General features: G+C 41.6%; 2 protein-coding genes across 3 annotated transcripts in view; one reads left to right on the top strand and one right to left on the bottom strand.

The window, feature by feature from the left end:
- Positions 1 to 12,280, top strand: part of LOC110983433 (1-phosphatidylinositol 3-phosphate 5-kinase-like) — a 54,778-nt gene extending 42,498 nt beyond the window's left edge. For both annotated transcript variants that reach the window (XM_022242687.2, XM_022242689.2), the window contains 10 exons: positions 843 to 938; positions 2,159 to 2,352; positions 3,113 to 3,289; positions 3,921 to 3,995; positions 4,781 to 4,960; positions 5,584 to 5,687; positions 6,399 to 6,624; positions 7,281 to 7,442; positions 7,612 to 7,686; positions 8,762 to 12,280. In XM_022242687.2, the coding sequence (XP_022098379.2) occupies positions 843 to 938; positions 2,159 to 2,352; positions 3,113 to 3,289; positions 3,921 to 3,995; positions 4,781 to 4,960; positions 5,584 to 5,687; positions 6,399 to 6,624; positions 7,281 to 7,442; positions 7,612 to 7,686; positions 8,762 to 8,877 (1,405 nt within the window). In that variant the 3' untranslated portion in view covers positions 8,878 to 12,280. The remainder of the gene's footprint in view (positions 1 to 842; positions 939 to 2,158; positions 2,353 to 3,112; positions 3,290 to 3,920; positions 3,996 to 4,780; positions 4,961 to 5,583; positions 5,688 to 6,398; positions 6,625 to 7,280; positions 7,443 to 7,611; positions 7,687 to 8,761) is intronic.
- Positions 10,592 to 20,158, bottom strand: efhb (EF-hand domain family member B). Its single transcript, XM_022242685.2, has 9 exons — positions 19,719 to 20,158; positions 18,149 to 18,208; positions 17,636 to 17,779; positions 16,515 to 16,698; positions 15,998 to 16,238; positions 15,279 to 15,585; positions 14,546 to 14,852; positions 13,730 to 13,911; positions 10,592 to 13,104 (listed from the first exon to the last, which is right to left on the bottom strand). Exons 1-9 carry the CDS (start codon positions 19,893 to 19,895, stop codon positions 12,940 to 12,942), a joined length of 1,767 nt encoding a protein of 588 aa, XP_022098377.2. The 5' UTR covers positions 19,896 to 20,158; the 3' UTR covers positions 10,592 to 12,939.
- Between the last annotated feature and the right edge of the window lie 123 nt (positions 20,159 to 20,281).

Raw genomic sequence — 20,281 nt, forward strand, 5'->3', positions numbered from 1 at the left:
CATCAAGGATTTCATGAATGGAGCCTACACTCTCAACACTAAACTCTGAGAGTCTCCAGAACGTTTGCATTATTTATTTGAGTTAAAATGCATTTACCTCGGGCAAATTCACAAATTGTGGGATGTGCAAATAAAATCTGTAATGAATCATGTCAGAACAGAAGGACAAGTTCTCATGCACCCTTTTTTTCTTTTTAGAAGAGAAGTTTTACTTTTTAATGAATAAAATAGAAATTGTGTAGAACATGTAGAATGAGTCTTTTTGAATGACGAGAGGCATTTTGAATTCACACTGACACGTTCTAAAGCGGTATTTTTCAGGATCAAGCTTAGAATGAGTCCCTAGTGTGAGTGTCGCGAGGGAAGGGCCGTGGGGATGCTTGTCTTCCAGGGGGGGGAATACAAAAGATAAAGAAAGGAAAAGGGAAGTAAACGAGAAAAGAAGGATGAAAATCACAATGTACTTGCAAATACCTCCGACTTGACCCCCCCTTCCACTCTTGATGATTTCTCAGTTTGCGGCTGATGAGTGCTTTGCCCCTGCCTCCTCCCCCCAGAAAGAGCATTTTTGCCTTCCTGGCAACGCCCACGTCTGGTGGTAATAAGACACTCTTCTGTAGTTGGATTTAGACCTTCATATAAACATGATTAAAATGTGCTTGAGCAAAGGGTTCTTGTCCCGCCATCTCACCAACCAGTGTTAACTTATGCCTCGCTCTGTCGATTTCACGACAGAGTTTCCGGTAATTTCCATCTGAACTTGATAATTGCTACTGCTCTGTTTTGCTCAAGTCAGGTTTGTGATAATGTTGAATTATTCCCCCCCCCCATTTTCTGTTCAGCCCTCCCAGCGAACACCACCTGTTGCCACCATGCACTGTCATGCCCGTCATCATATATGACCAAGAGCCCAGCTCCATCATCGCACACGCACTCAGGTAATGAAGCACTCTTCAGATCAGGCAATTTTTTTAACCCTTCTTTGATTCAGCATTGCAAACACAGTGAGCTCGTGAGCTCAGTGTCGACTGGTATTTCTTGAAGACAGAACAACTTCACAGGCTTCTTTTGTGTGAAATTTGAGCCACTGGTCACTAGTGTAGACCTCTGAATTACCAGTGTTGTAGTCGAGTACTTTTTTCCGAGTAGAGAGTGCTGCCGAGTACTTAAATTTCCGAGCACCTGAACGTCCGAGTACTTTACCAGCTGAGTACAAGAACTGCTTTTCATGTATGAGTACTTGTATCTCCGGGTTTGTGGTCAGCTGGCTAATTAGTATCTGCTAAAGATGCTCAAAACACCTCTCAGTGGGCCGTCAACTTCTAAATAGTAGCATTGCACTGGTTCAGTGCTTTTGACATCACATCGGGGCCTCTTGAGTGTCTCTGTCATCATCCAACCATCCAACCATCACAGAACTTCCTTTTCTGATTAGGCCTTACTTTAGGCGGCCCTGTTTTTTCAGGACAAGTTGCCAGTTCAAATTGTGAGGAATGCCATCAGTTTTAGCCATTTAAGTCATCTCTTTCAGATCACTTTCAATTTGTAATGCATTTCACTGTAATTAATCTAATGAATTTTACTTCACACTGATTTCTTATATGTTGGTTTTTATATTTCTGATATAAGTTTAGCATTAATACATCCAAGAATTGGGGGTAGCTTTCAGTGGATTCGTGGACACCATTTTAACGTACCCAATTTTAATCATTGTGAAGTGCACTTGACAATTTGTGTGTAACATTCGCACTCAATACTAAAATTAGTGTGGTGCTTACATGCTCAGATTTATAAAAAATACTGAAGTCAATATGTCCTGGACAAGTGTTAAAGACATTAGTGCGAGAACAAGTATGTGAATTAACATGCGAGTGTACTGCTTTCGTTTGCACTATAGTACTTTGCGTCCATAATGACGTCATGCTTTGGTACTCCATGGGCACATTGGTCAAGTGCTTTGGAAAAATCTGCCAGTGTAAATCTGCCAGTGTAAATCTGCCAGTGTAAATCTGCCAGTGTAAATCTGCCAGTGTAAATCTGCCAGTGTAAATCTGCCAGTGTAAATCTGCCAGTGTAAAGCCTAAGGTATATGTATGTTCCCACTGCAGTCGTTACAGATGAAATAAATTACAAACAAAAACATGACTTTTTCTGACAGTTCCGAGCAATACAAGACACAGTTGTACGAGCTCCAGCAGCCTGATTATCCCCAGCCAAGTGAGGGTGCTCTGCAGCCCGGCAGCAAGCCAGAGTCGAGGAACACCAGCCCCACTGCCAAGCGGCGCTCGTTGCTGGACAATGGCCAGGGGGCAGCAGAGGGCAAGGAACGGCCCAAGAAGCCTCCCATGACAAGTAGGCATCAAGATTCCCAAGACTCAGGTTGAGTCTTAAGGCCAAGTAAAGAAAAAAAAGTTTCTCATCTGGGTTTGTTTTTAAGTGTAGGAGATGGCTTTTTCTTTTTACCTAGTGGAGTTTTTCCAAGATGCTGAATAGATCTCAGGACACTATGGCCAATACTTATGTATCTGAAGTTAAGAGTCTTCAATCCCTATGTTATTTTAACGTATCCCCATATTAACATGCCATATCCCATGTCATTTTAACTTGCATTTATTTTTACATATTAATAAATACAAAACTGAAAAGATGTTACAACAAGAAAGAAAAAAAAAAAACGGGGCAGATGAGGAAAAAGGAACCTAGTGGGAATGAGAAACTGCTCTAAATTTTGACTTGGCCTCACATGCTGTCTGTGACTCCAATTTGCAGATTGTCTTTAGGCTGTGTCCCTTGGTATGGATTGTGGAAGCCATTGTGGTTTTGCAGTCCTTTCTCATAGACACGTGATGATCCTGATCACAGCCATTTTATTGGACACAACTTTAGCACTGACTTATAATGAAAGTACCCTGTCATGGGAGAAGCCTGCCAAACAGAAAACAATTGGTTTGTTGTGACGTGAAAGAGCTGCGGACTATTGAAGACATTTCCTATGATAAGAATGTCGTGATAGACACACTGATGAATTCACTTGCCATACATGGACCCGATTTCTCCGTTGGTTTGGTGTACCCTTTTTCGTATTTACCTCTGACCGTATATTTTCTCGCAGGAAAAGCAAGCCGAGGCGTCATATCATTCCTTCGGAGTAAAATGCCAGACAGTCCAAGCAGTGCCATTCCGAGCAGCCAACGAAAAGACGAAAGTCAGTTCACCTACACTGACACTGTTCAGTATCATGTGACCAGCTCAGAGGAATCCACTTCGTCCAGCTATACCGAGAGCAAAGGTTGGTGCATACGTCACCCAACGTGACAAAATGACTCAAATCGCCGGAGGTAACTGTTGAGATAAAGCCCTTTAAAGTAATCCTGCAAAATGTTCATTTTTTTCATTGGAGAGGGCAAACTAAGTGAAGAGCTCACTGTGCTCCTTATAATGCAAAGTAAAGCAGAATTATTCACAAATATGGCCTGGAATCCTCGCTTTTTTGAAGCTGATTATTTATCAGAGCAGTTCCATTGTTACTCTCATTACACTTTGTGATGCTTTCCTCTGGTCTTATTGCTATTATTATTGCTATTCAGTCATTTTTGTATCAATTAATCATTTTCTCTGTGGGATCAAACCCAATAATGAGGCTATTTAGCAAAGTGTTCAAGTGTTCAAGTGTGTAGCATTCCTTAGTGTTAATTTGACAAAAAGGTCACTCGCAACTTGGACATGCTGAAAATAAGCTTGAATTTTAATCTAGGAGTATTGCCTTGGGAGGAGTGACCCACACAAGGATTGCTGCTGTACCATCGCATTCCAGTGTGATTATGACTTAATTTTCCCCCGCGATGGGGGTCAACATGAAATATTGACACATTTTATAGCACTTTGTCTGTGACAAATTCCTCCCTCTTCCTTTTCTTCAGATGAGACAGACTTTGAATTTTCACTCAGAAGTGGAACAGAGAAGAAGGACCCCTTGTCTCCGCACATTGAACTGCGTGAGTTGTAATAAACAATGGGGTCTGCAGAACATCCAAACTGAAGTGGACAAAAGTGAAGATGAAATTGAGAAAGTCAGGTTTAAGATGTCAGGCCCAAAACTTGGTTTTCATTGGCCATAACCGGGAGGTGCTGATACAAAGTTGTAATTTTGTTTCATATTTGTAAGCTGCCATTGTGAAACTAACTGATAACAATACTGGTTAGTGCAGCATACAAATGCACATGCATAAACAAGTTCAAATGTGCAATTGCTGTATACAGACAGAGCAGTGTGGTATTGCTAAGCATGGCACAGGCCATGACGGGCCTGGCTTGTTTAAGCATATGCGTACGCTCACACACTCAAAGAATCCTTATACATTCCTTCCGTCTTACCCAATGCTGGTAGGAACACAGTTGGTCATGTTGGTAAATGATAAGCATTTGCTTTTACTATATTATCAAAAAGCATAAAATATTTTTATTCACACTTGGAATTTAGCTGATTCTTTTCCTTAACTTTTATGATGTTAAGTATGATTATGCTCTGATTTACTCTTTTTCTTCATAGGAAATGCTAGGTTTTGCTCATACAACCCAGTGAAGAAATTTTACTACGTAATGGTTGCCATACTGCCGTGGCTGTTTCTAACCTGGTCTGTCTTCTAAAAGTTCTAGGACTGTTTAGAGAGACCCTTTCCCCCAAAACTGGACCCATGGTTTTTACATCCTATATTGGACATCAAAGTAGGGTTTTTTTACGTTGGGAGTGTTGTTTACACTGGTTGTCTTCCTCTCTCAGAATTTTCGGATGTTACCAACACGCAGTTCTTCTGCCTGGTGTACCACGCCGAAGAATTCTTGAATCTTAGAAAGATTGTCTTCCCGGCCGGCGAGGAGACCTACATCCGATCACTGTCTCGTTCCATCTCATGGCTTGCTCAGGGTGGCAAATCACGCTCAAAGTTTCTCAAGACAAAAGGTAGACTTTGACCTGCAGTGATTTTATCTGTGACGTCTCGCAAAATATGCCTTACCCGTCTGTCTTATTTTATCATCATACATGTAATATGCTGATATTTCTAATGATAAAATATCTATGAAGGAATACAGACAAGCTTAATTTGGTTTGGCACATTGAAAGTTGTGGGCACCTGTTTCCTTGAATTTATTTTAACAAAAGTTGGCAATGTCAACAGGTCAAATTGTTCAAGTCTTTAGCCTCTCGCTCCCAAGTTTCAAGTGCAAAGAAATAGTGACCCAAGTCCGACTCGAGTCCAAGTCAGCGATTCAAGTCAACAGCACTGCTAAAGAAAATCGGACAAAGATTCTGAAAATTGGAAAAGAAAAATTTATCCCCTCAATGAGTTTTTGCATTTATTCTCCACTTCCTGCCTGTGCCCAATTGTGTCTCATTTTGCCAGATCACCTCACATATAATTTACTTTGGGACTTGGAAGAAGAATCAACTAAAAGTTCTGGCTAGCATAGTACCGGCACAATGGTATGTCCGTGGATTAGCTATTTTCCCCGTCGCAAATAAGCCCCTTTAGTTTCTGAATATAACTCATCCTTTGTGGTTTTGTTTTCTTGGTCTCTGCACAGATGACAGATTTGTGCTGAAGCAGATATCTCGTTTGGAGTTCCAGTCTTTCAAGGAGTTTGCCCCACATTATTTCAAGTACATCCAACAAGCGCATGCAGAGCAGGTGAAAAGGCACAGTTGGTTACAGAATTCTAGCCCAACGTAATCAAGCTTGGCCATCCTCAGTTAAAAAAAACCAAAGAGGGGTGTGAACATTCCATCAGTAGTTGATGTAATTTATTGGCTTAGCAGGATGCTTGTACAAAGCTTCAAGCAAAACGACCTGCCAATGCTGATGTACGCATCATATACTCGACCTGTCATGACGGAGTAAGCCAGAAATGGTCATTTCAGGGTACAGTGATGCAAAGCCACATTTTGAAGGGATGTCAGCCATTATTTGTTTTCTGATTAGCATCATCCTGGGAGTTTGCTTCACTTCAACCAGTTGTCTTTTCTCCATTATACGTACATCTATATCAAAATTTCTTTTTGTCCCATTTCAAAAGCTCATTGAGTTTAATGTGACAGGAAAAATGAATGTTTCAACTTCAGATGACAGTTGTGACATGTACATGTATTTCCAGTGCTGAAGTCTAGTGCTTATGCATAACAGTGCTAATATACCATTGGAAAGGTCTTCTGCATTTTTCAGAATTGGAAACACCAAAATTAGAAAAAAGTCTTACCTTAAACTCCTATTCTAAAAGAACATGAACCTTTTAAAATTGTCAAGTCATTCCCTCTTTATGTATTATCATTGTTTCTGTACTTCCTGATTTCCAAAATTACCTGTCCCTCACACACTTCACCCTTCCCCCCCTCCCTCTAACAGCGGCCAACCACCTTGGCCAAGATCCTAGGGGTCTACAAGGTGGGCTACCACAACCCGGTCACCAACACAGCCCAGAAGCATGTGCTGCTGATCATGGAGAACCTGTTCTACCGGCGTCGCATGGCCCAGGTCTTTGACCTGAAGGGCTCCATCCGCAATCGCCATGTCAAGACCACGGGCCAGGGGCAGCAGGACCTGGTGCTGATGGACGAGAACCTGCTGAGACGTGAGTCTGGCCTGACAAACTCTGTTGCTGCTCTGACAAGTTCTGTCATTGGTAGCCGCTTTGGGAAAATGATTCGGAGGCTTCAAAGCTAACCTTTCGAAGGAACTCTAGCCGTACCAAACTGAAGAAGATTCGGTGTGATTTTCATTGCACTTGGAGGTCTAAGCCACCCACATCCATGTACTGCATTTCACTAAACAATTTCAATGAAAACTCTCTGCAACTTATGCATATGGACATGAGGCATGCTGAAAATGCATTTATGATATGGGGCCTTTCAAGTTTATCACAGACCTCTCTTGGATATTTTGTTACATTGCTATCCTTGTTTTGTTGTATGTATTGTACGTATGATGTGTGAGAACAGGCTTTGAAAGAAGTGAGATAGAAACTCATGGTAGCAAACATTTAACTCACCACGGCAAGTTAGTGCCTCATGGCTGATGTGAGTCGGTGAGTTGTAGCAGGCCATTTTTGATCCAAGTTTAAATAGAAATAACTCTCGGCACCGAGATGGTAACTCACCCTTGCTAGAAACTCACTATACTGAGACAGCAATGTGGGATATCTTCATTAGTCATGGCCCTTCTGTGCCTCCATAGTATCATTGAGACAGACATAATGCACATTCACTGTGTCCGTCTTTTGTTATGTAGATATGGTGGACTCGCCTCTGTTTGTACGGAGCCACAGTAAGGCAGCCCTAATCATGGCCGTCCACTATGACAGCATGTTCCTTGCCAGTCACTTCATCATGGACTACTCCTTGCTGGTGGGTCTGGACGCAAACACTGATGAACTCGTGGTTGGCATCATCGGTGAGTGGGCCACAAATGCGGGCTCTTCAAACAGCTTATAAATTGTAGCATTTTAAACAATATCTCAGGGTAGGTACAGAACACTGTTTGTGCCTAAATCCACCATCTTCAGTACTAATAAGCTGAGAGATTTGGTGATGAATTTGTCTGATTACATCTGTGTTTTCAGACTACATCCGCACATTCACCTGGGACAAGAAGCTGGAGATGATGGTGAAATCAACTGGCATTGTGGGAGGACAAGGTAATCTTCTTCAGGGGAAACAAATGATTGCTCTGGGGCTAGCGTTCCAGTGCCCAGTTTCACCCTTCACTGATGTAATTTTCAGTCAAAAGTATTGTCAATTCAGCGATGCTTTCAAGAACAAACATCACAAGGTAGATAGAGTGGAACTTGGACTCTCTGCTCAGTCTTTCTGGGGTCAGTAGACTTGACCGAAAGTTCAAAACCTCAGCTAAGAGTAGTGCAGCAGTCCATGCATGAATCATTTGTCAGTGGAGTCTCTTGACGTACCTTGCAATTGCACAAGATTTCCTTCAGGAATACTGCCTGCTCTATGTTTGTAATCTGGCCCTGGATCGCCAGATGTTTCTGCTATGAGAATCTGTGAACTTGCCTGATGGTTTTGAGGGGATTGCTGGCTTAAGTTGGAAATTAACACCGGAAATACTCCTTTTTTTTCCCTGGGGCCCAATGTCACTGCTTACCAGTTTGCAGAAAAGTAACGCTTACTGTAGCGGAAAAATTTGCTGACCAAAGCACCATTTCATGGTGTGGTTGTGCCAACAGTTATGAGCATGTGGGGATTTGGTAAACTTGCCTTTTGCTGTGCTGACTGCTAGTCTCCAGGAAATACGCTGAGCTTCTGTTAGCATAAAATTGTGTGCTTAGCAGCACCATGAAATAGCGCCCTGGCACACAGTATGTTCTAAACAGAGCATGCTAAATAGGAACAGGGCCAAAGATTGTATAGTGCCGCTAAGATGGAGAACTCAGCTAAAAAGGTGTTATCACCATGGGCGCCGTTCGAGTGTGAACGTAAATGCATAGGGAAAGGCATACTAGGCATGCGTGCCTGTCCCGGCACCCGCACCTGTTGCATTGACATTGCGTATTCCTACCCAAATGGTGCTCATGTGATAATAGCGTTTTACACAAATTCACGGTGAAGTTCTCCATTTTGCGCCTTATTATGACTATTGAGCTCACTTTTTCGGCGAACAAAAATTGGAGCTTTAGTTGAATTAGCATTTGGACATTTCACTGGAAAGAAGTGAAATGCTTCTTCAGTGCTACAATTTTTAGTGGAATCTTTCAGGTAAAATGCCGACGGTGGTGTCACCCGAGCTCTACCGTACCCGTTTCTGTGAGGCCATGGACAAGTACTTCCTCCTTGTGCCGGATCGCTGGACCCGTCTTGGGCAAGAGTTTTGATTTGTGTCGGCAGTGCGAGTTCAGTTTTCATGACATGGTGATGATACAGGCGGAAGTAACAGGGGTGAGATTTGTCAGCTTTTTAGCCGATTTCAGCTTTTTTTTGTTCTGGATTTCAGCTGTTTTTCCTCACTGGCTGTTTACAAAAGTATAGAAGATTTTCACAGTTCGATTTCTATATGCCTTTTTTCAGCTGTTTTCAGCTATTGTTATCCTTGGTCAATCTCACCCCTGAAGTAATGCTGGAAGAGTTTTCCAGGGAGGTTATGATGGTACACCTTTAATTCTCTTCCGTTTTACATTAAGTTGATTTATTTAAAAGAAAAAAGCAAACATCAAACCATTAGTTTATCTTGAACCCGGGCAGAGTCAGTTTCTTTGTGGACCTTCTCCAGCTGAGGGGTAATGCCCCCCAGCGCTTAACGGTGAGACCAAATCAGTCGCATTTGCACCTAAAATATGACAATGTGCAACCGAATGTTTAATTCTTATCACCATTGGCGACCATGATTTGTATACCCAGCAAGAAATGAGACCGAGGGGTACCGCCCCAACATGTCCAATCCCTATACACATTCCAGACTATTGTTACTTAACACATCCCCCCATGCTGTCTGAAAGGAATTCCCCAGATTCCTGCGAGACAATGACCAACACAAAGCAGGGGGGGTTCTCTCCGTCTCATACCTTGCTGCATATGATTATTTGTGCCTGTTAGTCCTTGTCCTGATTTGTCCTTGTCAGTCATATTTCACGTACGATTGCTGCCTAGTTTTCTTCTTCATGCATTGAGCAATGTGTCTTTATGTGATCATGCGATTTTCTTCTGTCTTACTATGTACACAGCATCAGCCCACATTAACTACAGCGTAGCTACATGTAGGTACATACATGCACGTACGGGTACTAGGTACCCAAGTCGACTGGTTTGTGGTCGCACGCTGTATAGAGTGTGTATGGGGAGCTGAGACGTGCGTATTCATTAGATGCACAAGCGGTCTATGCACATTCCGGCTGGTCCCAGGTACGAAATGCTCGAATGTAAGAGAACAAACATGCCTTGTTTTTTCTTTCAGCTTTTTTTTTCATATAATTTGGGTGCCATTTTTGATTGATTCCACAAGCACAAAATCCAAAGCCTGTCTGCCCTGCAGGTAACTGACACAATAATGTTTCTGTGTATTTTGTCAGATTTTGTACATTGTAGGCCTAACTTGTGTATTTTCAAATGTATGCACAGCATGTACAAAAATCAACCTGGCGCCTAACTTTTTTTTCTAGGAGCCAGTGGCTCCTTATTTTAATGTTCTCCGTACAGCACTGATGCCCCTCCCCCCAGAACTTGGATGCATTATCACTGCTCTTTTTGAAACTTAGCATGCATATGAAGGGCATCTAATGTACATGTAAGTGCAGCTGTGCAGTCTGCATTCAGTCTGATGTAAGGGTTTGTTTGTACAGTCATTTACACCAAGGGAAAGAGTTAACGTTTTGGCCAACCAAAGAAAACGGGCATTTTGTGAGAACAGCATGTCCGATTTCCGTAAAACTGACGTCAAAATGATCAAAAGGCGTCAGCGGGAAACACAACTGAGGGCTGGGTACAATCAAAAAAATGTATTGCAGTATCAGAGAAAACTTTCACTCTTCTAGTGATAGTGATGCTCTTTAGAAGACGTATTTACATAAAATTACCACACCTATGATGCTGTAGTGTTTTTTTTCTTTGTAAATTTATTATTGCCTTACACAGCACTAAACGCGTATTAAAAGACACTCTGCTGGAAATATGTACAAAATGAATTGGAAAATTGCTATGGTTGTTTGGTTGTTGGTGAGATTGACAATTATGGATGGAATACGGTAGTATTTATATATACATGTACATAGCAAATCGACATGAACAATCACGAAAAGCTGCATCACGGGAATACATAATTTTCTATCAGTAATGTCAACTCTATAAAATGCCAGTGTTTTCACAAAACCTGCAACTGTGTTTGTCTCTAAGGCCGAAAATTTTAAACATAAATTGAAATAACGTATAATTTAAATGATTTTGTTATATAAAACAAATATGTACAAAAATTGAGTTTTATATACATTTTAAACTTGAAATATTACTTTATAACGTTCTTTGCCCAAACTGTACTTGCTTCCTGTTTAATAAGCTGCCACTGGAATTAAGACTAACCTGCTAACAAATAATGACTTACAGGACGGATAAACATGTATATATGTACCTGTAGTAAACTTCACTGAGCATGTTCAGAATTGCAAGTGAGAGGGTACAGTGGCACCTATTAACCCTAACCCCCTTGGGTGTACGTAAAATTATATTGAAATTGGAGGATTTGGGGACTGTCGGCGATGAGATGAAATGTGGATTTGGAGAATAGTATCACTCAATAATCCACCGCACAATCTGGGCTCTTTTTCCAAGGCTGCAGGCCTGGCTGAAATATTCAAAAGTCAATGAACGTTAACTGTCAACTTTAGAGTAGTGCCCAAAGAGTCCTTCACGTAGGTATAAACAGCCATTAAATGAAAGGATGAATTTCTGAAGAATTTTGAAAACGGAAAATATTGAAAAGGACCCGGCATCTTGTCTTATTTAAGAAAAATCCACTCAGCAACAAGTGGTTAACACATTTAAATCTTACTGTGATGGTTATATTCAGTAGATTACTCGCTACAGAATATTATGAAAGCTTGTACATGTATGTGCACAAATAGCCCTCGTATATTGCTAATTAAATGTGATGCAACACCCCATTTTTGTGAAGGTGACTGTATTGGTAGTGATATATATGTTTTAAAAGACCAGACTCGTTTCCAAATACCAACTCTGAAATTGGTAGCTATGATTGGAGATGGTCATTTATCCTAACCTGTAATGTTTGAAATCAAATGTATTTATTTAAGATGGGTTTGCATCCAGCGAGATACTGTCCCAGGTGAAACTGCTAGTGACTGCAAGTTCACTCCACCACATCACTACTATAGCAGTGCAATGAATGGGTAATTTTACACAGCATTTCTACTAACCAGACAAAATTTGGGGCCATGTGTTCTGACGAGAAATGCCTCACCCCATTGCCATGCCAATCCAACAAGATTCTACGTGATTCACATTTGGGTTTGGGCTACTGATGCATTTAACCTGCAAATTTTAATTTTACTGACGTCAGCATAGACCGAGAATACTGAGACTATAACTGGCTGAATGTGTTTGGAAATGGATGCTAATCTCATCCAATCAGAAGTACATTATGCTTGTAAATGGAATTGTAACATTGTTAATTTTTTGGGCTCACTTTGATCATTCCAGATCATATATTTTTCATATATTCAAGGAAGACAAAACTTGTTTAACAAATAAATGAAAACAACGTATAAAAAAAGCAGATCAGTTTCTGTTTGGTGTACATATTTTTATCCTTTGAAAGTGGAACTAGGAGAGTGTGTTCACAGAGAAGTTAGACCCTCCCTAGATATTTTGTGGGAGGCTGCCCAATCCACTAAACTTCTTCTATTGTAATTAACACTTTTAACTCTGCATATTTAATGTTATGAATATGCAATAGCATTCCAGTTCTTGCACAACAGGGCACACATCCTTATACCTATGATTTTTCTATTTCTTATGGCCTTTAAAGGATCATAAGTACACCAAAAAATCTGAAAGGAATATTGCTCTATAATATTTGAAATCTATAGTAACCCCTCAGAAAGACAGGATTCAAAAAAATGAATTTGGCATACAAATCTGCTTGAAGATCCCCCACTGATACAAGGACAAATACACCTAAGCCCTTGCTGTCCTCTGATCAACAGTTTACCACAAGTTCTCACATACACTGAATACACAGGCATACTGCCTAGGATACACTGACCAAAGGATACCAAGGTGAACGACTTAACCGAGGTGTGGAAACTGAAGCTGTGCAGCCTGATCTTGGACATCTTAGGGAAACGAAGACTGGAAACAATTGAAATACTGACAGAAAGAGAAGTCCATTTGCTCTGAGAACGGCACAATACAGCCTAACCTGGGAGGCGCTATGAGGACTCTGCACACTGGATGGCTTCTACCTCGTCTAACACGCTGCGGAAACTCTCCACGCTGACCTGACCGTTGTCCGCCCTTGATGATGCAACCTCCCACAGCTTCTGGAATGTGTCGTTGTCCATCTGGACCCCAACAGACGTGAATATATCCTTGATCTAAACAAACGAAAAGAGGGAGTGAGAAAATGCCAGTTAGGTCAGATGTAAGAACGAGTAACACCTAAAATCTGAAAATCAGTTCCCTTGAAAATATTGGGCCACATTTGCAACCCATTCCAAACCACACAGACTGGTTCCAATACTGACTCATGAAGCCTGAAGACCCAGACCGCAACACAAACGGAGGAGACATTTCATTTGAAGATTTCGTTTGTAATCCAACTAGTGCAGACCATCTCTCCGATGATCAGACAGATGAACCAGGTTAAACTCTGCTGATTAATCACGTGCTTGCGCAGTGGGTGTATTTGCCCACAATTTTTGGGTAGACAGCCAGTTGACAACCGATTTCAATCCCAACTTGCGATGCAAAAACCGCTGGTGTACTCGAGGACCGCTGCATCATCAGACAAGAGGCATCATTAACATTTCTTGCTTGAGATGCAAACTCAATGCCAGTGCTAGCAATCAGGTGCTATGGACACAAACTGTGCATTTTGCAGTCACTATTCCAACATCTCAAACACTGCAGGCTTTACACGGTTTGTATATCTGTATACACGTATTCCATTTGTGTTCATTCCATTTAAACAAGCTTTTCATGAAGTTAAATAGCACTGACCTGTGATTGGGGCCTTGCTTTGAAGAAGTCCTTCTCGTAAACCCCCCTGTTGCTGTAGATAGAAGGGTTGATCAACCCAAAGGCGTCCGACTCGTCCCCATAGTTCTTGTTGTCGCTGATCCTTTTGATCTTTGGGGCAGCGAGGTCGCTACGAATTGTTGGAATTCCGTATGTTCTGTAATCTGCCGGTGACAAACAAGTTAAGATGTTCACGATTGATTGGTTGTACTTATATTCACTTTGTCAAGTTTTTGTAGTTGCTAAGATTTGCACTCAGATGCAATGACACTATACATGTGTATGACATCATTGCTAGTTTTGTGACTGACTGCTACCCTTCTTCCCAAAAACTACAATAAAAACTTATTTAAAAACAGAGTAAGGATACATTTCCCAATGTTTATCACGCTGAGTACCGAAGTAGGACCAAAGATGCACCAAAAGCTGTTTTCCTCAATTCCATTCTTGGCTGTTAGGCTCCAGGATTATTTAGCACCGCTTATGAGCGAATGTTGTGACAACAAAGCCTTTGTCTACACAGGTTATGCGTTGCTCGAGTGTATTTCAGAACAAGAAGAAATACCCTCTAATGTGACATCATACGCATAAGGGCTATTTCACAGAGACTGTTTTAAGCAGTAAGGAGAGTCAACGGATGCTTCATCACCAAGGAAGTGGCATAAATGAGTAATGTAGTGATACACATCTCCATCTATGCCACGAAATGGTGCTCAAATGGTACGGTTTTTCACTACAGTAAGCACAACTTTGCAGCCAACTGTCAAGCAATGCTGTGCAACTGGGCCTTGCTCTCACCTCTTGTGGACACCCCTCCCACCACGGCATTGATCATGGACGCAGAGGTGCGGTGCTCCCCGATGGACCGGTCAATCTGCTTCTTGAGCCTCTCCACATCCTCAGCCCCTTGCTCCGGCCGCTCCGACCCCTGCTGCATCTTGTCCTTCCAGTTCAGGAAGTTGGCAAACTCGGTGTGGTCAATGTAGCCATCCTGGTTGCTGTCGCAGTAGTCGATCAGCTGCTCCAGGAGCTCAGGCTCTATGGGGAGGCTAAACTGGCTGCAGCAGGACCGCAGCTCTTGAATGTCAATCTTGCCGTCACTATTCTACAGAACCAAACGGTATCGAAATAATCCAGACGGCAAAGTTATAAGTCATCTTTTAGGAACAAGGGAAGCTTGTTTACACATTCAGTTCCATGTACACTGACAATCAATGAAATAATTCCACTTTCTGCAATCTATTCATTGATTTTATTGGGAGGCCCTGCCGTTATATGACCTGGCCAACCAACACTGGAAGAAAAACACTAATGTGAATGAAATTCTGCAGTGAGTTGTTGATTCTCTCCCCATAACAATTCATTGCGAGAACCAGGAGAGTTGACCTTTCTTTTTTAAGCACCAAGTTTCAAAATCATTTATTTACAGCTACATTTTCAAAAACACCTGCAGTGACCCAAGGGATACTGAGGGCCTGCATACACAATCCTGAATACTTCCAAGCTTTTGGCAGGATTTGCTGGTGCTTACCTTATCGTAGTGATTGAAGGCTGCCTGCAAATCATTGAAATTGTGGTAGTTGGCCTTCTTAAGCTGTTGGCGGACAGCAGCCAGCAGGCCCCGGTCCCGGTCCTTGCCCCGCAGGTAGCTCTCCTGCGACCGGCCATGCATCAGGTCCCCTGCACCAAACTCGTCGGGCTTGATCAGCACCCCAAAGGAGTGGTCGGGGGGAACGTGCAGCGTGTCCTTGATGGGGTCATGCACCAGGCCCAGCTGGGGCTGGGTGCGCTCGCGAAAGTCGTCCACCCGCTTGGACACCACTTTGGTGCCTTTGTCACTGTGAAATCAAATGAGTCGTCAAGAAATTTATTGAAAGAATAAATATCACAGCTTGAGTACACCCTTTTGAAATCATAAAATAGTCTGATTTATATTTTTAGGATTTAAAACAAATACAAAGGTTATTATGATTACAACTGCAAAACCGGTATGGTTGCATTTTATATTTCCTTGATTTGAGATATACCTTGAGTATTGTCTATAACACTGCGGCCACAAATCATTTTTATTGTGTAGGCAAATTTAATCAGAAGGGGACAGTCCAAACCCAAGGAATACCAACTTAAGTTGGTGTAAATGTTTTAAAGTTTTGAGTTTTCCTAAATCATGTCTATTTCACCCTGCTAATTGTGACAATTGTGGATATCACTGGCAGCTACACAACACATATCTGGCATCTCTTCACTTACAGCTGATCATTTCTGAGCCACTTCAGTGTATTGGCGACGTGCTTGCCGTCATTGTCGTGGGGTGTGGCGATGCCAAACATGCCCTCCTTGGGGTAGCGGCTCCAGTCATAGTTGCGGTCCACTGCCTCTCCAACCAGGAACTCGTGGTGGGTCAGTTTGTAGAGGTCGCGACCCTTCTCGCTCTCCTCCATGACCTGTTGGTAGGTCTTGGTGGGGCTGACCAGTTCACCAGCCGTCACATCTGCGAACCAGGAGTGGAGGAACTTCTTTAATCAAAGTTGTTTCATCAATGTTACCCTCCATGTTACTGTGAATGCAGTTTTTCCAAAATGGAAGGTTTATGAGACAAATCAGCTGGGGGCCAGCTTTTCCTTAAGCAAATTTATTTGGGCTAACCAATTTTGCTTATCCAGTCTTCAAAACTGATCCATTAGGTGGACAATGGTGCACATACTGGTAAAAGGATAGCTAGTATTGGGGGGTATTTTGATCAAAACAACCATGTTCAGACGCTCACCAAACACGTTCTTGACACCGAAGGTCTCCTGATATTTGTCCATTCCTTTGGGTAAGCCCTTGCGCTGGTCATGTGATGTGCCAAGCGGCGCCTTCTGTTTGCTGAGGTAGAGGGATGACTCCTTCTTATCTTCCAGTCTCTGCGTGAATCTTGACTTTGGGTCTGGGTTGATCAGGTCACCAGCCTATGAAATGACAAAGAGATTAAGTCAATGTGAGTGAAGGCTTGGTTTACAAATTTGAAGAGAAACAGACAACAAAAATGAAAGATCTTTCTTGGAACTTTCTTTGTTCCATACATGTTGGAGAATTTTGTCAGTTAAAGAGTGACGTAGGCAAGATTTGGTTTTGTTTGTCGTGCATGTTACTTTTCTGCACTCAAGGTTCTAGTCTGTGAATTGTTCCTGCAAGTTTATCGTCTGTGCTGTCATTCTCATGATCGGAGGTTGTTCCATTTATCACATTCACATCTGGGCAAAGGGGCAACTCTGCCTTCACTTTGTACAGAGATTTGTTTGTTTCCCTCTTAATTTGCTGCAACGTAACAAAAATAACTGAAACCTTTTCGGTAAAGTGTGGGAGAGAGATATATATATAGTGCATAAATAGTGAAATTTCAGGCATCCTTGGTGTAAAGGTTAAGGGTTTGGTCAATAATTCAGATGTTCCCCACAGACAACATTATTTTTGCCCCTTTAGTTCCAGGTGTGAATTACGGTACAGTTGTTGGCAGCAGCAAAAAATAAATTTTGTGGGAATCTGAATGTGAATTGAACCTTTTAATAATAATAATAGTAATGGTAGGGATGCGAGAGTGTTCCATGCATGACAATACTTCTTTTGAAGCTTTCGGGAGCTGCATATCATCAGGCTGTTGGTACTTTGTTGGTACTCTGTTGGTATTCGGTTGGTACTCTGTTGGTACTTTGTTGTAATTCTATTGGTACTTTGTTGGTACTCTGTTGGTATTCGGTTGGTACTCTGTTGGTACTTTGTTGGTACTCTGTTGACACTGATAGTATTTGCTGCTGCTTGTTGACGTCTTTGGCAAGCATGTGAATTTGCAAAGCCATATCTCATACTTAGCAACTCCTAGACACTGGACCATGGCTATGAACTTACAAAGAGAGATGCTTTCGTTTTGACTCCGTGGTTGACGGTTGAGGCCACGTCTGGGTCCAGCGCCTTGCCATAGAAGACCCGTCTGACTTGTGGCTCAGGCTGGGTGAAGTTTCGGAATTTCTTCACTTGATCAGGGGTTTGCACCTAAAAAGAAAATCTAACAGGTCAAATTTTTCTCCAGAGTTCAAATAGAAATTTCTTCATTTTTTCATAACTTATTCCAATTCATTTTTTTATTCTTTTATTTTTTAACCAAACTACATGTATGTGTATGCTCCACATCATTTTGATCCAAAAAATACTTTTCAACTTAATTTTTGTTGGTTTTATTATCAAGCCTCAAGAAGTCAAATTTATAACACTTTAACATGATTGAAAAGAGGAAACAAAACTTCACAGAAAAAATGTGACTGATTAACTGAAAGCACTTTTTGCAATTCACATGTTACAAATAACACACCATTCATTGCTTTAGAACTTATGGACTCAAACTTCAAATGTACACGTACATACCCGTTCTATATCAAGACAATCTCTCGTTGTTTCTCCTTCCATTGTGATTAATTTTCCAGCCTGGAAATTAAGTTACAACAAACACTATTAGTGATGAAATATCTTCTTAAATTAACTAAATTAACATTAAGTTAAACATACCAAAGCTTCTGAATGAAACCGAATAAAATGTTCGTGCATATCTGGGCCCAATTTCATGGTGCTGCTTACCACAAAATTCCACGTTTACGATCTCCATTCTGCCCAAACTGCGCCAGCAAAAAATTGTGTGCTTACCCTTTAGCACAGAGTTCTTTGCGGGATGTACGCTTGCGCTCAAGCCAAAATTTCTCGCTAACCACAAAATACGTTCGCCATAGGTACAGAATTTTCTGTTATGGTAAGCGCAGATTTTTCGCTTGCAGTAAGCAGCGCCATGAAATTGGGCCCTGATCATTTACAATAATCAAACAGTCAGCAGGCCTATGTTAGACTAAGACTAAGTAACAATTATCATCATGTAGCCTAGGCCAGTATCGGGACATGTTGTACCCGGGACAACTCATACGCATAATTTCACATCTGGGACAACTTGTACCCGGGACACTTTGTAGCTGGGACACTTTGTACCCAGACAATTTGTACCTGGAAGAAAAATGCATTTTGCTTCCAAGTTCCAGATAATGGATGAGAAGTGCTGGCTCTATCCCATTCAAAGACGCTATCTCTTATAGATTGATTTTAGGAATAAACTTTGGATGCTTTTGAAAAAACATGTTTATTGAAGGGTGTGTCACTGTGTGATTTATTTCTACATGGAGACTGTAGTGGAGCCTCGGGAGGGTAGAAATAATAGGAAAAAATTAAACTGGTCAAGCTCCATATGAAGCTCATCAAGGAAGCCAAGATGCAGCATCACCAGCGAAGACAAGTCTGGACTTTCCAGAGGCACCTCTTTCTAATGTGGGACCGCTACCGGGTTTTGGAGATCAAAACTTCAAGGTTTCTGGTGGCCTGCGAGTACCTGACTGGGCCCATGTCCTGAATAAACCAAACAACTCTTTTCAGAGCCACCGGCTCTTTTCAGAGCCACAAATAATCCCAAAAGAGATTGATTCAATGTCTGAAACTAATTTGCCTGCTCAAAACAGATGGCTCTTTTCAGAGGGACCTATATTTTAAAAAAATGAGAAAATTACGTGAAATGCTTTTCCATGTTTTGTTTTCATTCTCAATTAATTCTTATTTTTACCAGGAACACTTTCAAAAAAGGCTTAGTTATCCAATTACACACAAAACAGACGGCTGCATTATCAGCAATCAAAAACTGCATTTGATATGCCATGCTACCAGGCTACAATTCTAACATAATGTTGCCAGAAGCTATGATAAAATGCAATTTTCTCTAAACTTGGGTTAAAACTTTGTCCCAGGTATGAGTTGTCCAGGGTACGAGATGTTTCAGGTACGAATTGTCCCAGGTACAAGATGTCCCAGGTACAAGTTGTCCCAGGTACGAGTTGTCCCAGGTAGGCCTACCAGAGTAGGCCTACGTCCAACATTTGCCTGGGGCTAGGCCTGTGAAACTCACTGCAGTCATGTCTGGGTTTCTGTCCTTAAACTTGCCGCTGTTGCTCCCTATTGTTGGCTGTGATGCCTGCCTTGTGCTAGGCGCTGATCTTGACCGCTGCGTGTTCAAGGAGTTGGGTGCAGAATCCTCCATCACAGCTGTACTTCCTTCACCAGCTGGGCCTGTTCTATTTTCCATTGTAAACTGCACGGTTGAATTAACGGTGTAGGCCGAACTCACGAAATTAATTACTTGCTAACGCCGACAAACGGTGCACTATCCCCAAAAATGTAGTCAGCAGTGTTACCCGTGGTGTAAAACACTTCCTAAGGCTAAGCAGTAAGACCTACTTGACGAAAGTTTCGCTCAACGTGTCTTTTTTGCCAGCTTGTGAACACTCGACTCAAGACTGATACTCGTTAGTTGTGCAGCATGTGTAGTTGTTTACCATTGATCTTTACAATGCATATCAATATTGTTTACATAGCAACCGTTTGTGATAGTTTACTATTATTTCGTAATGTTTTCTGTATAGTTTTAGTTTATTTAAAATTTATTCGACTTATTTAAATTTATTTCATAAA

Source organism: Acanthaster planci, linkage group LG03 (assembly GCF_054643075.1).
Source record: "Acanthaster planci isolate LZ-2023a linkage group LG03, COTS_SCS, whole genome shotgun sequence".
In the NCBI taxonomy this organism is placed as follows: domain Eukaryota; kingdom Metazoa; phylum Echinodermata; class Asteroidea; order Valvatida; family Acanthasteridae; genus Acanthaster; species Acanthaster planci.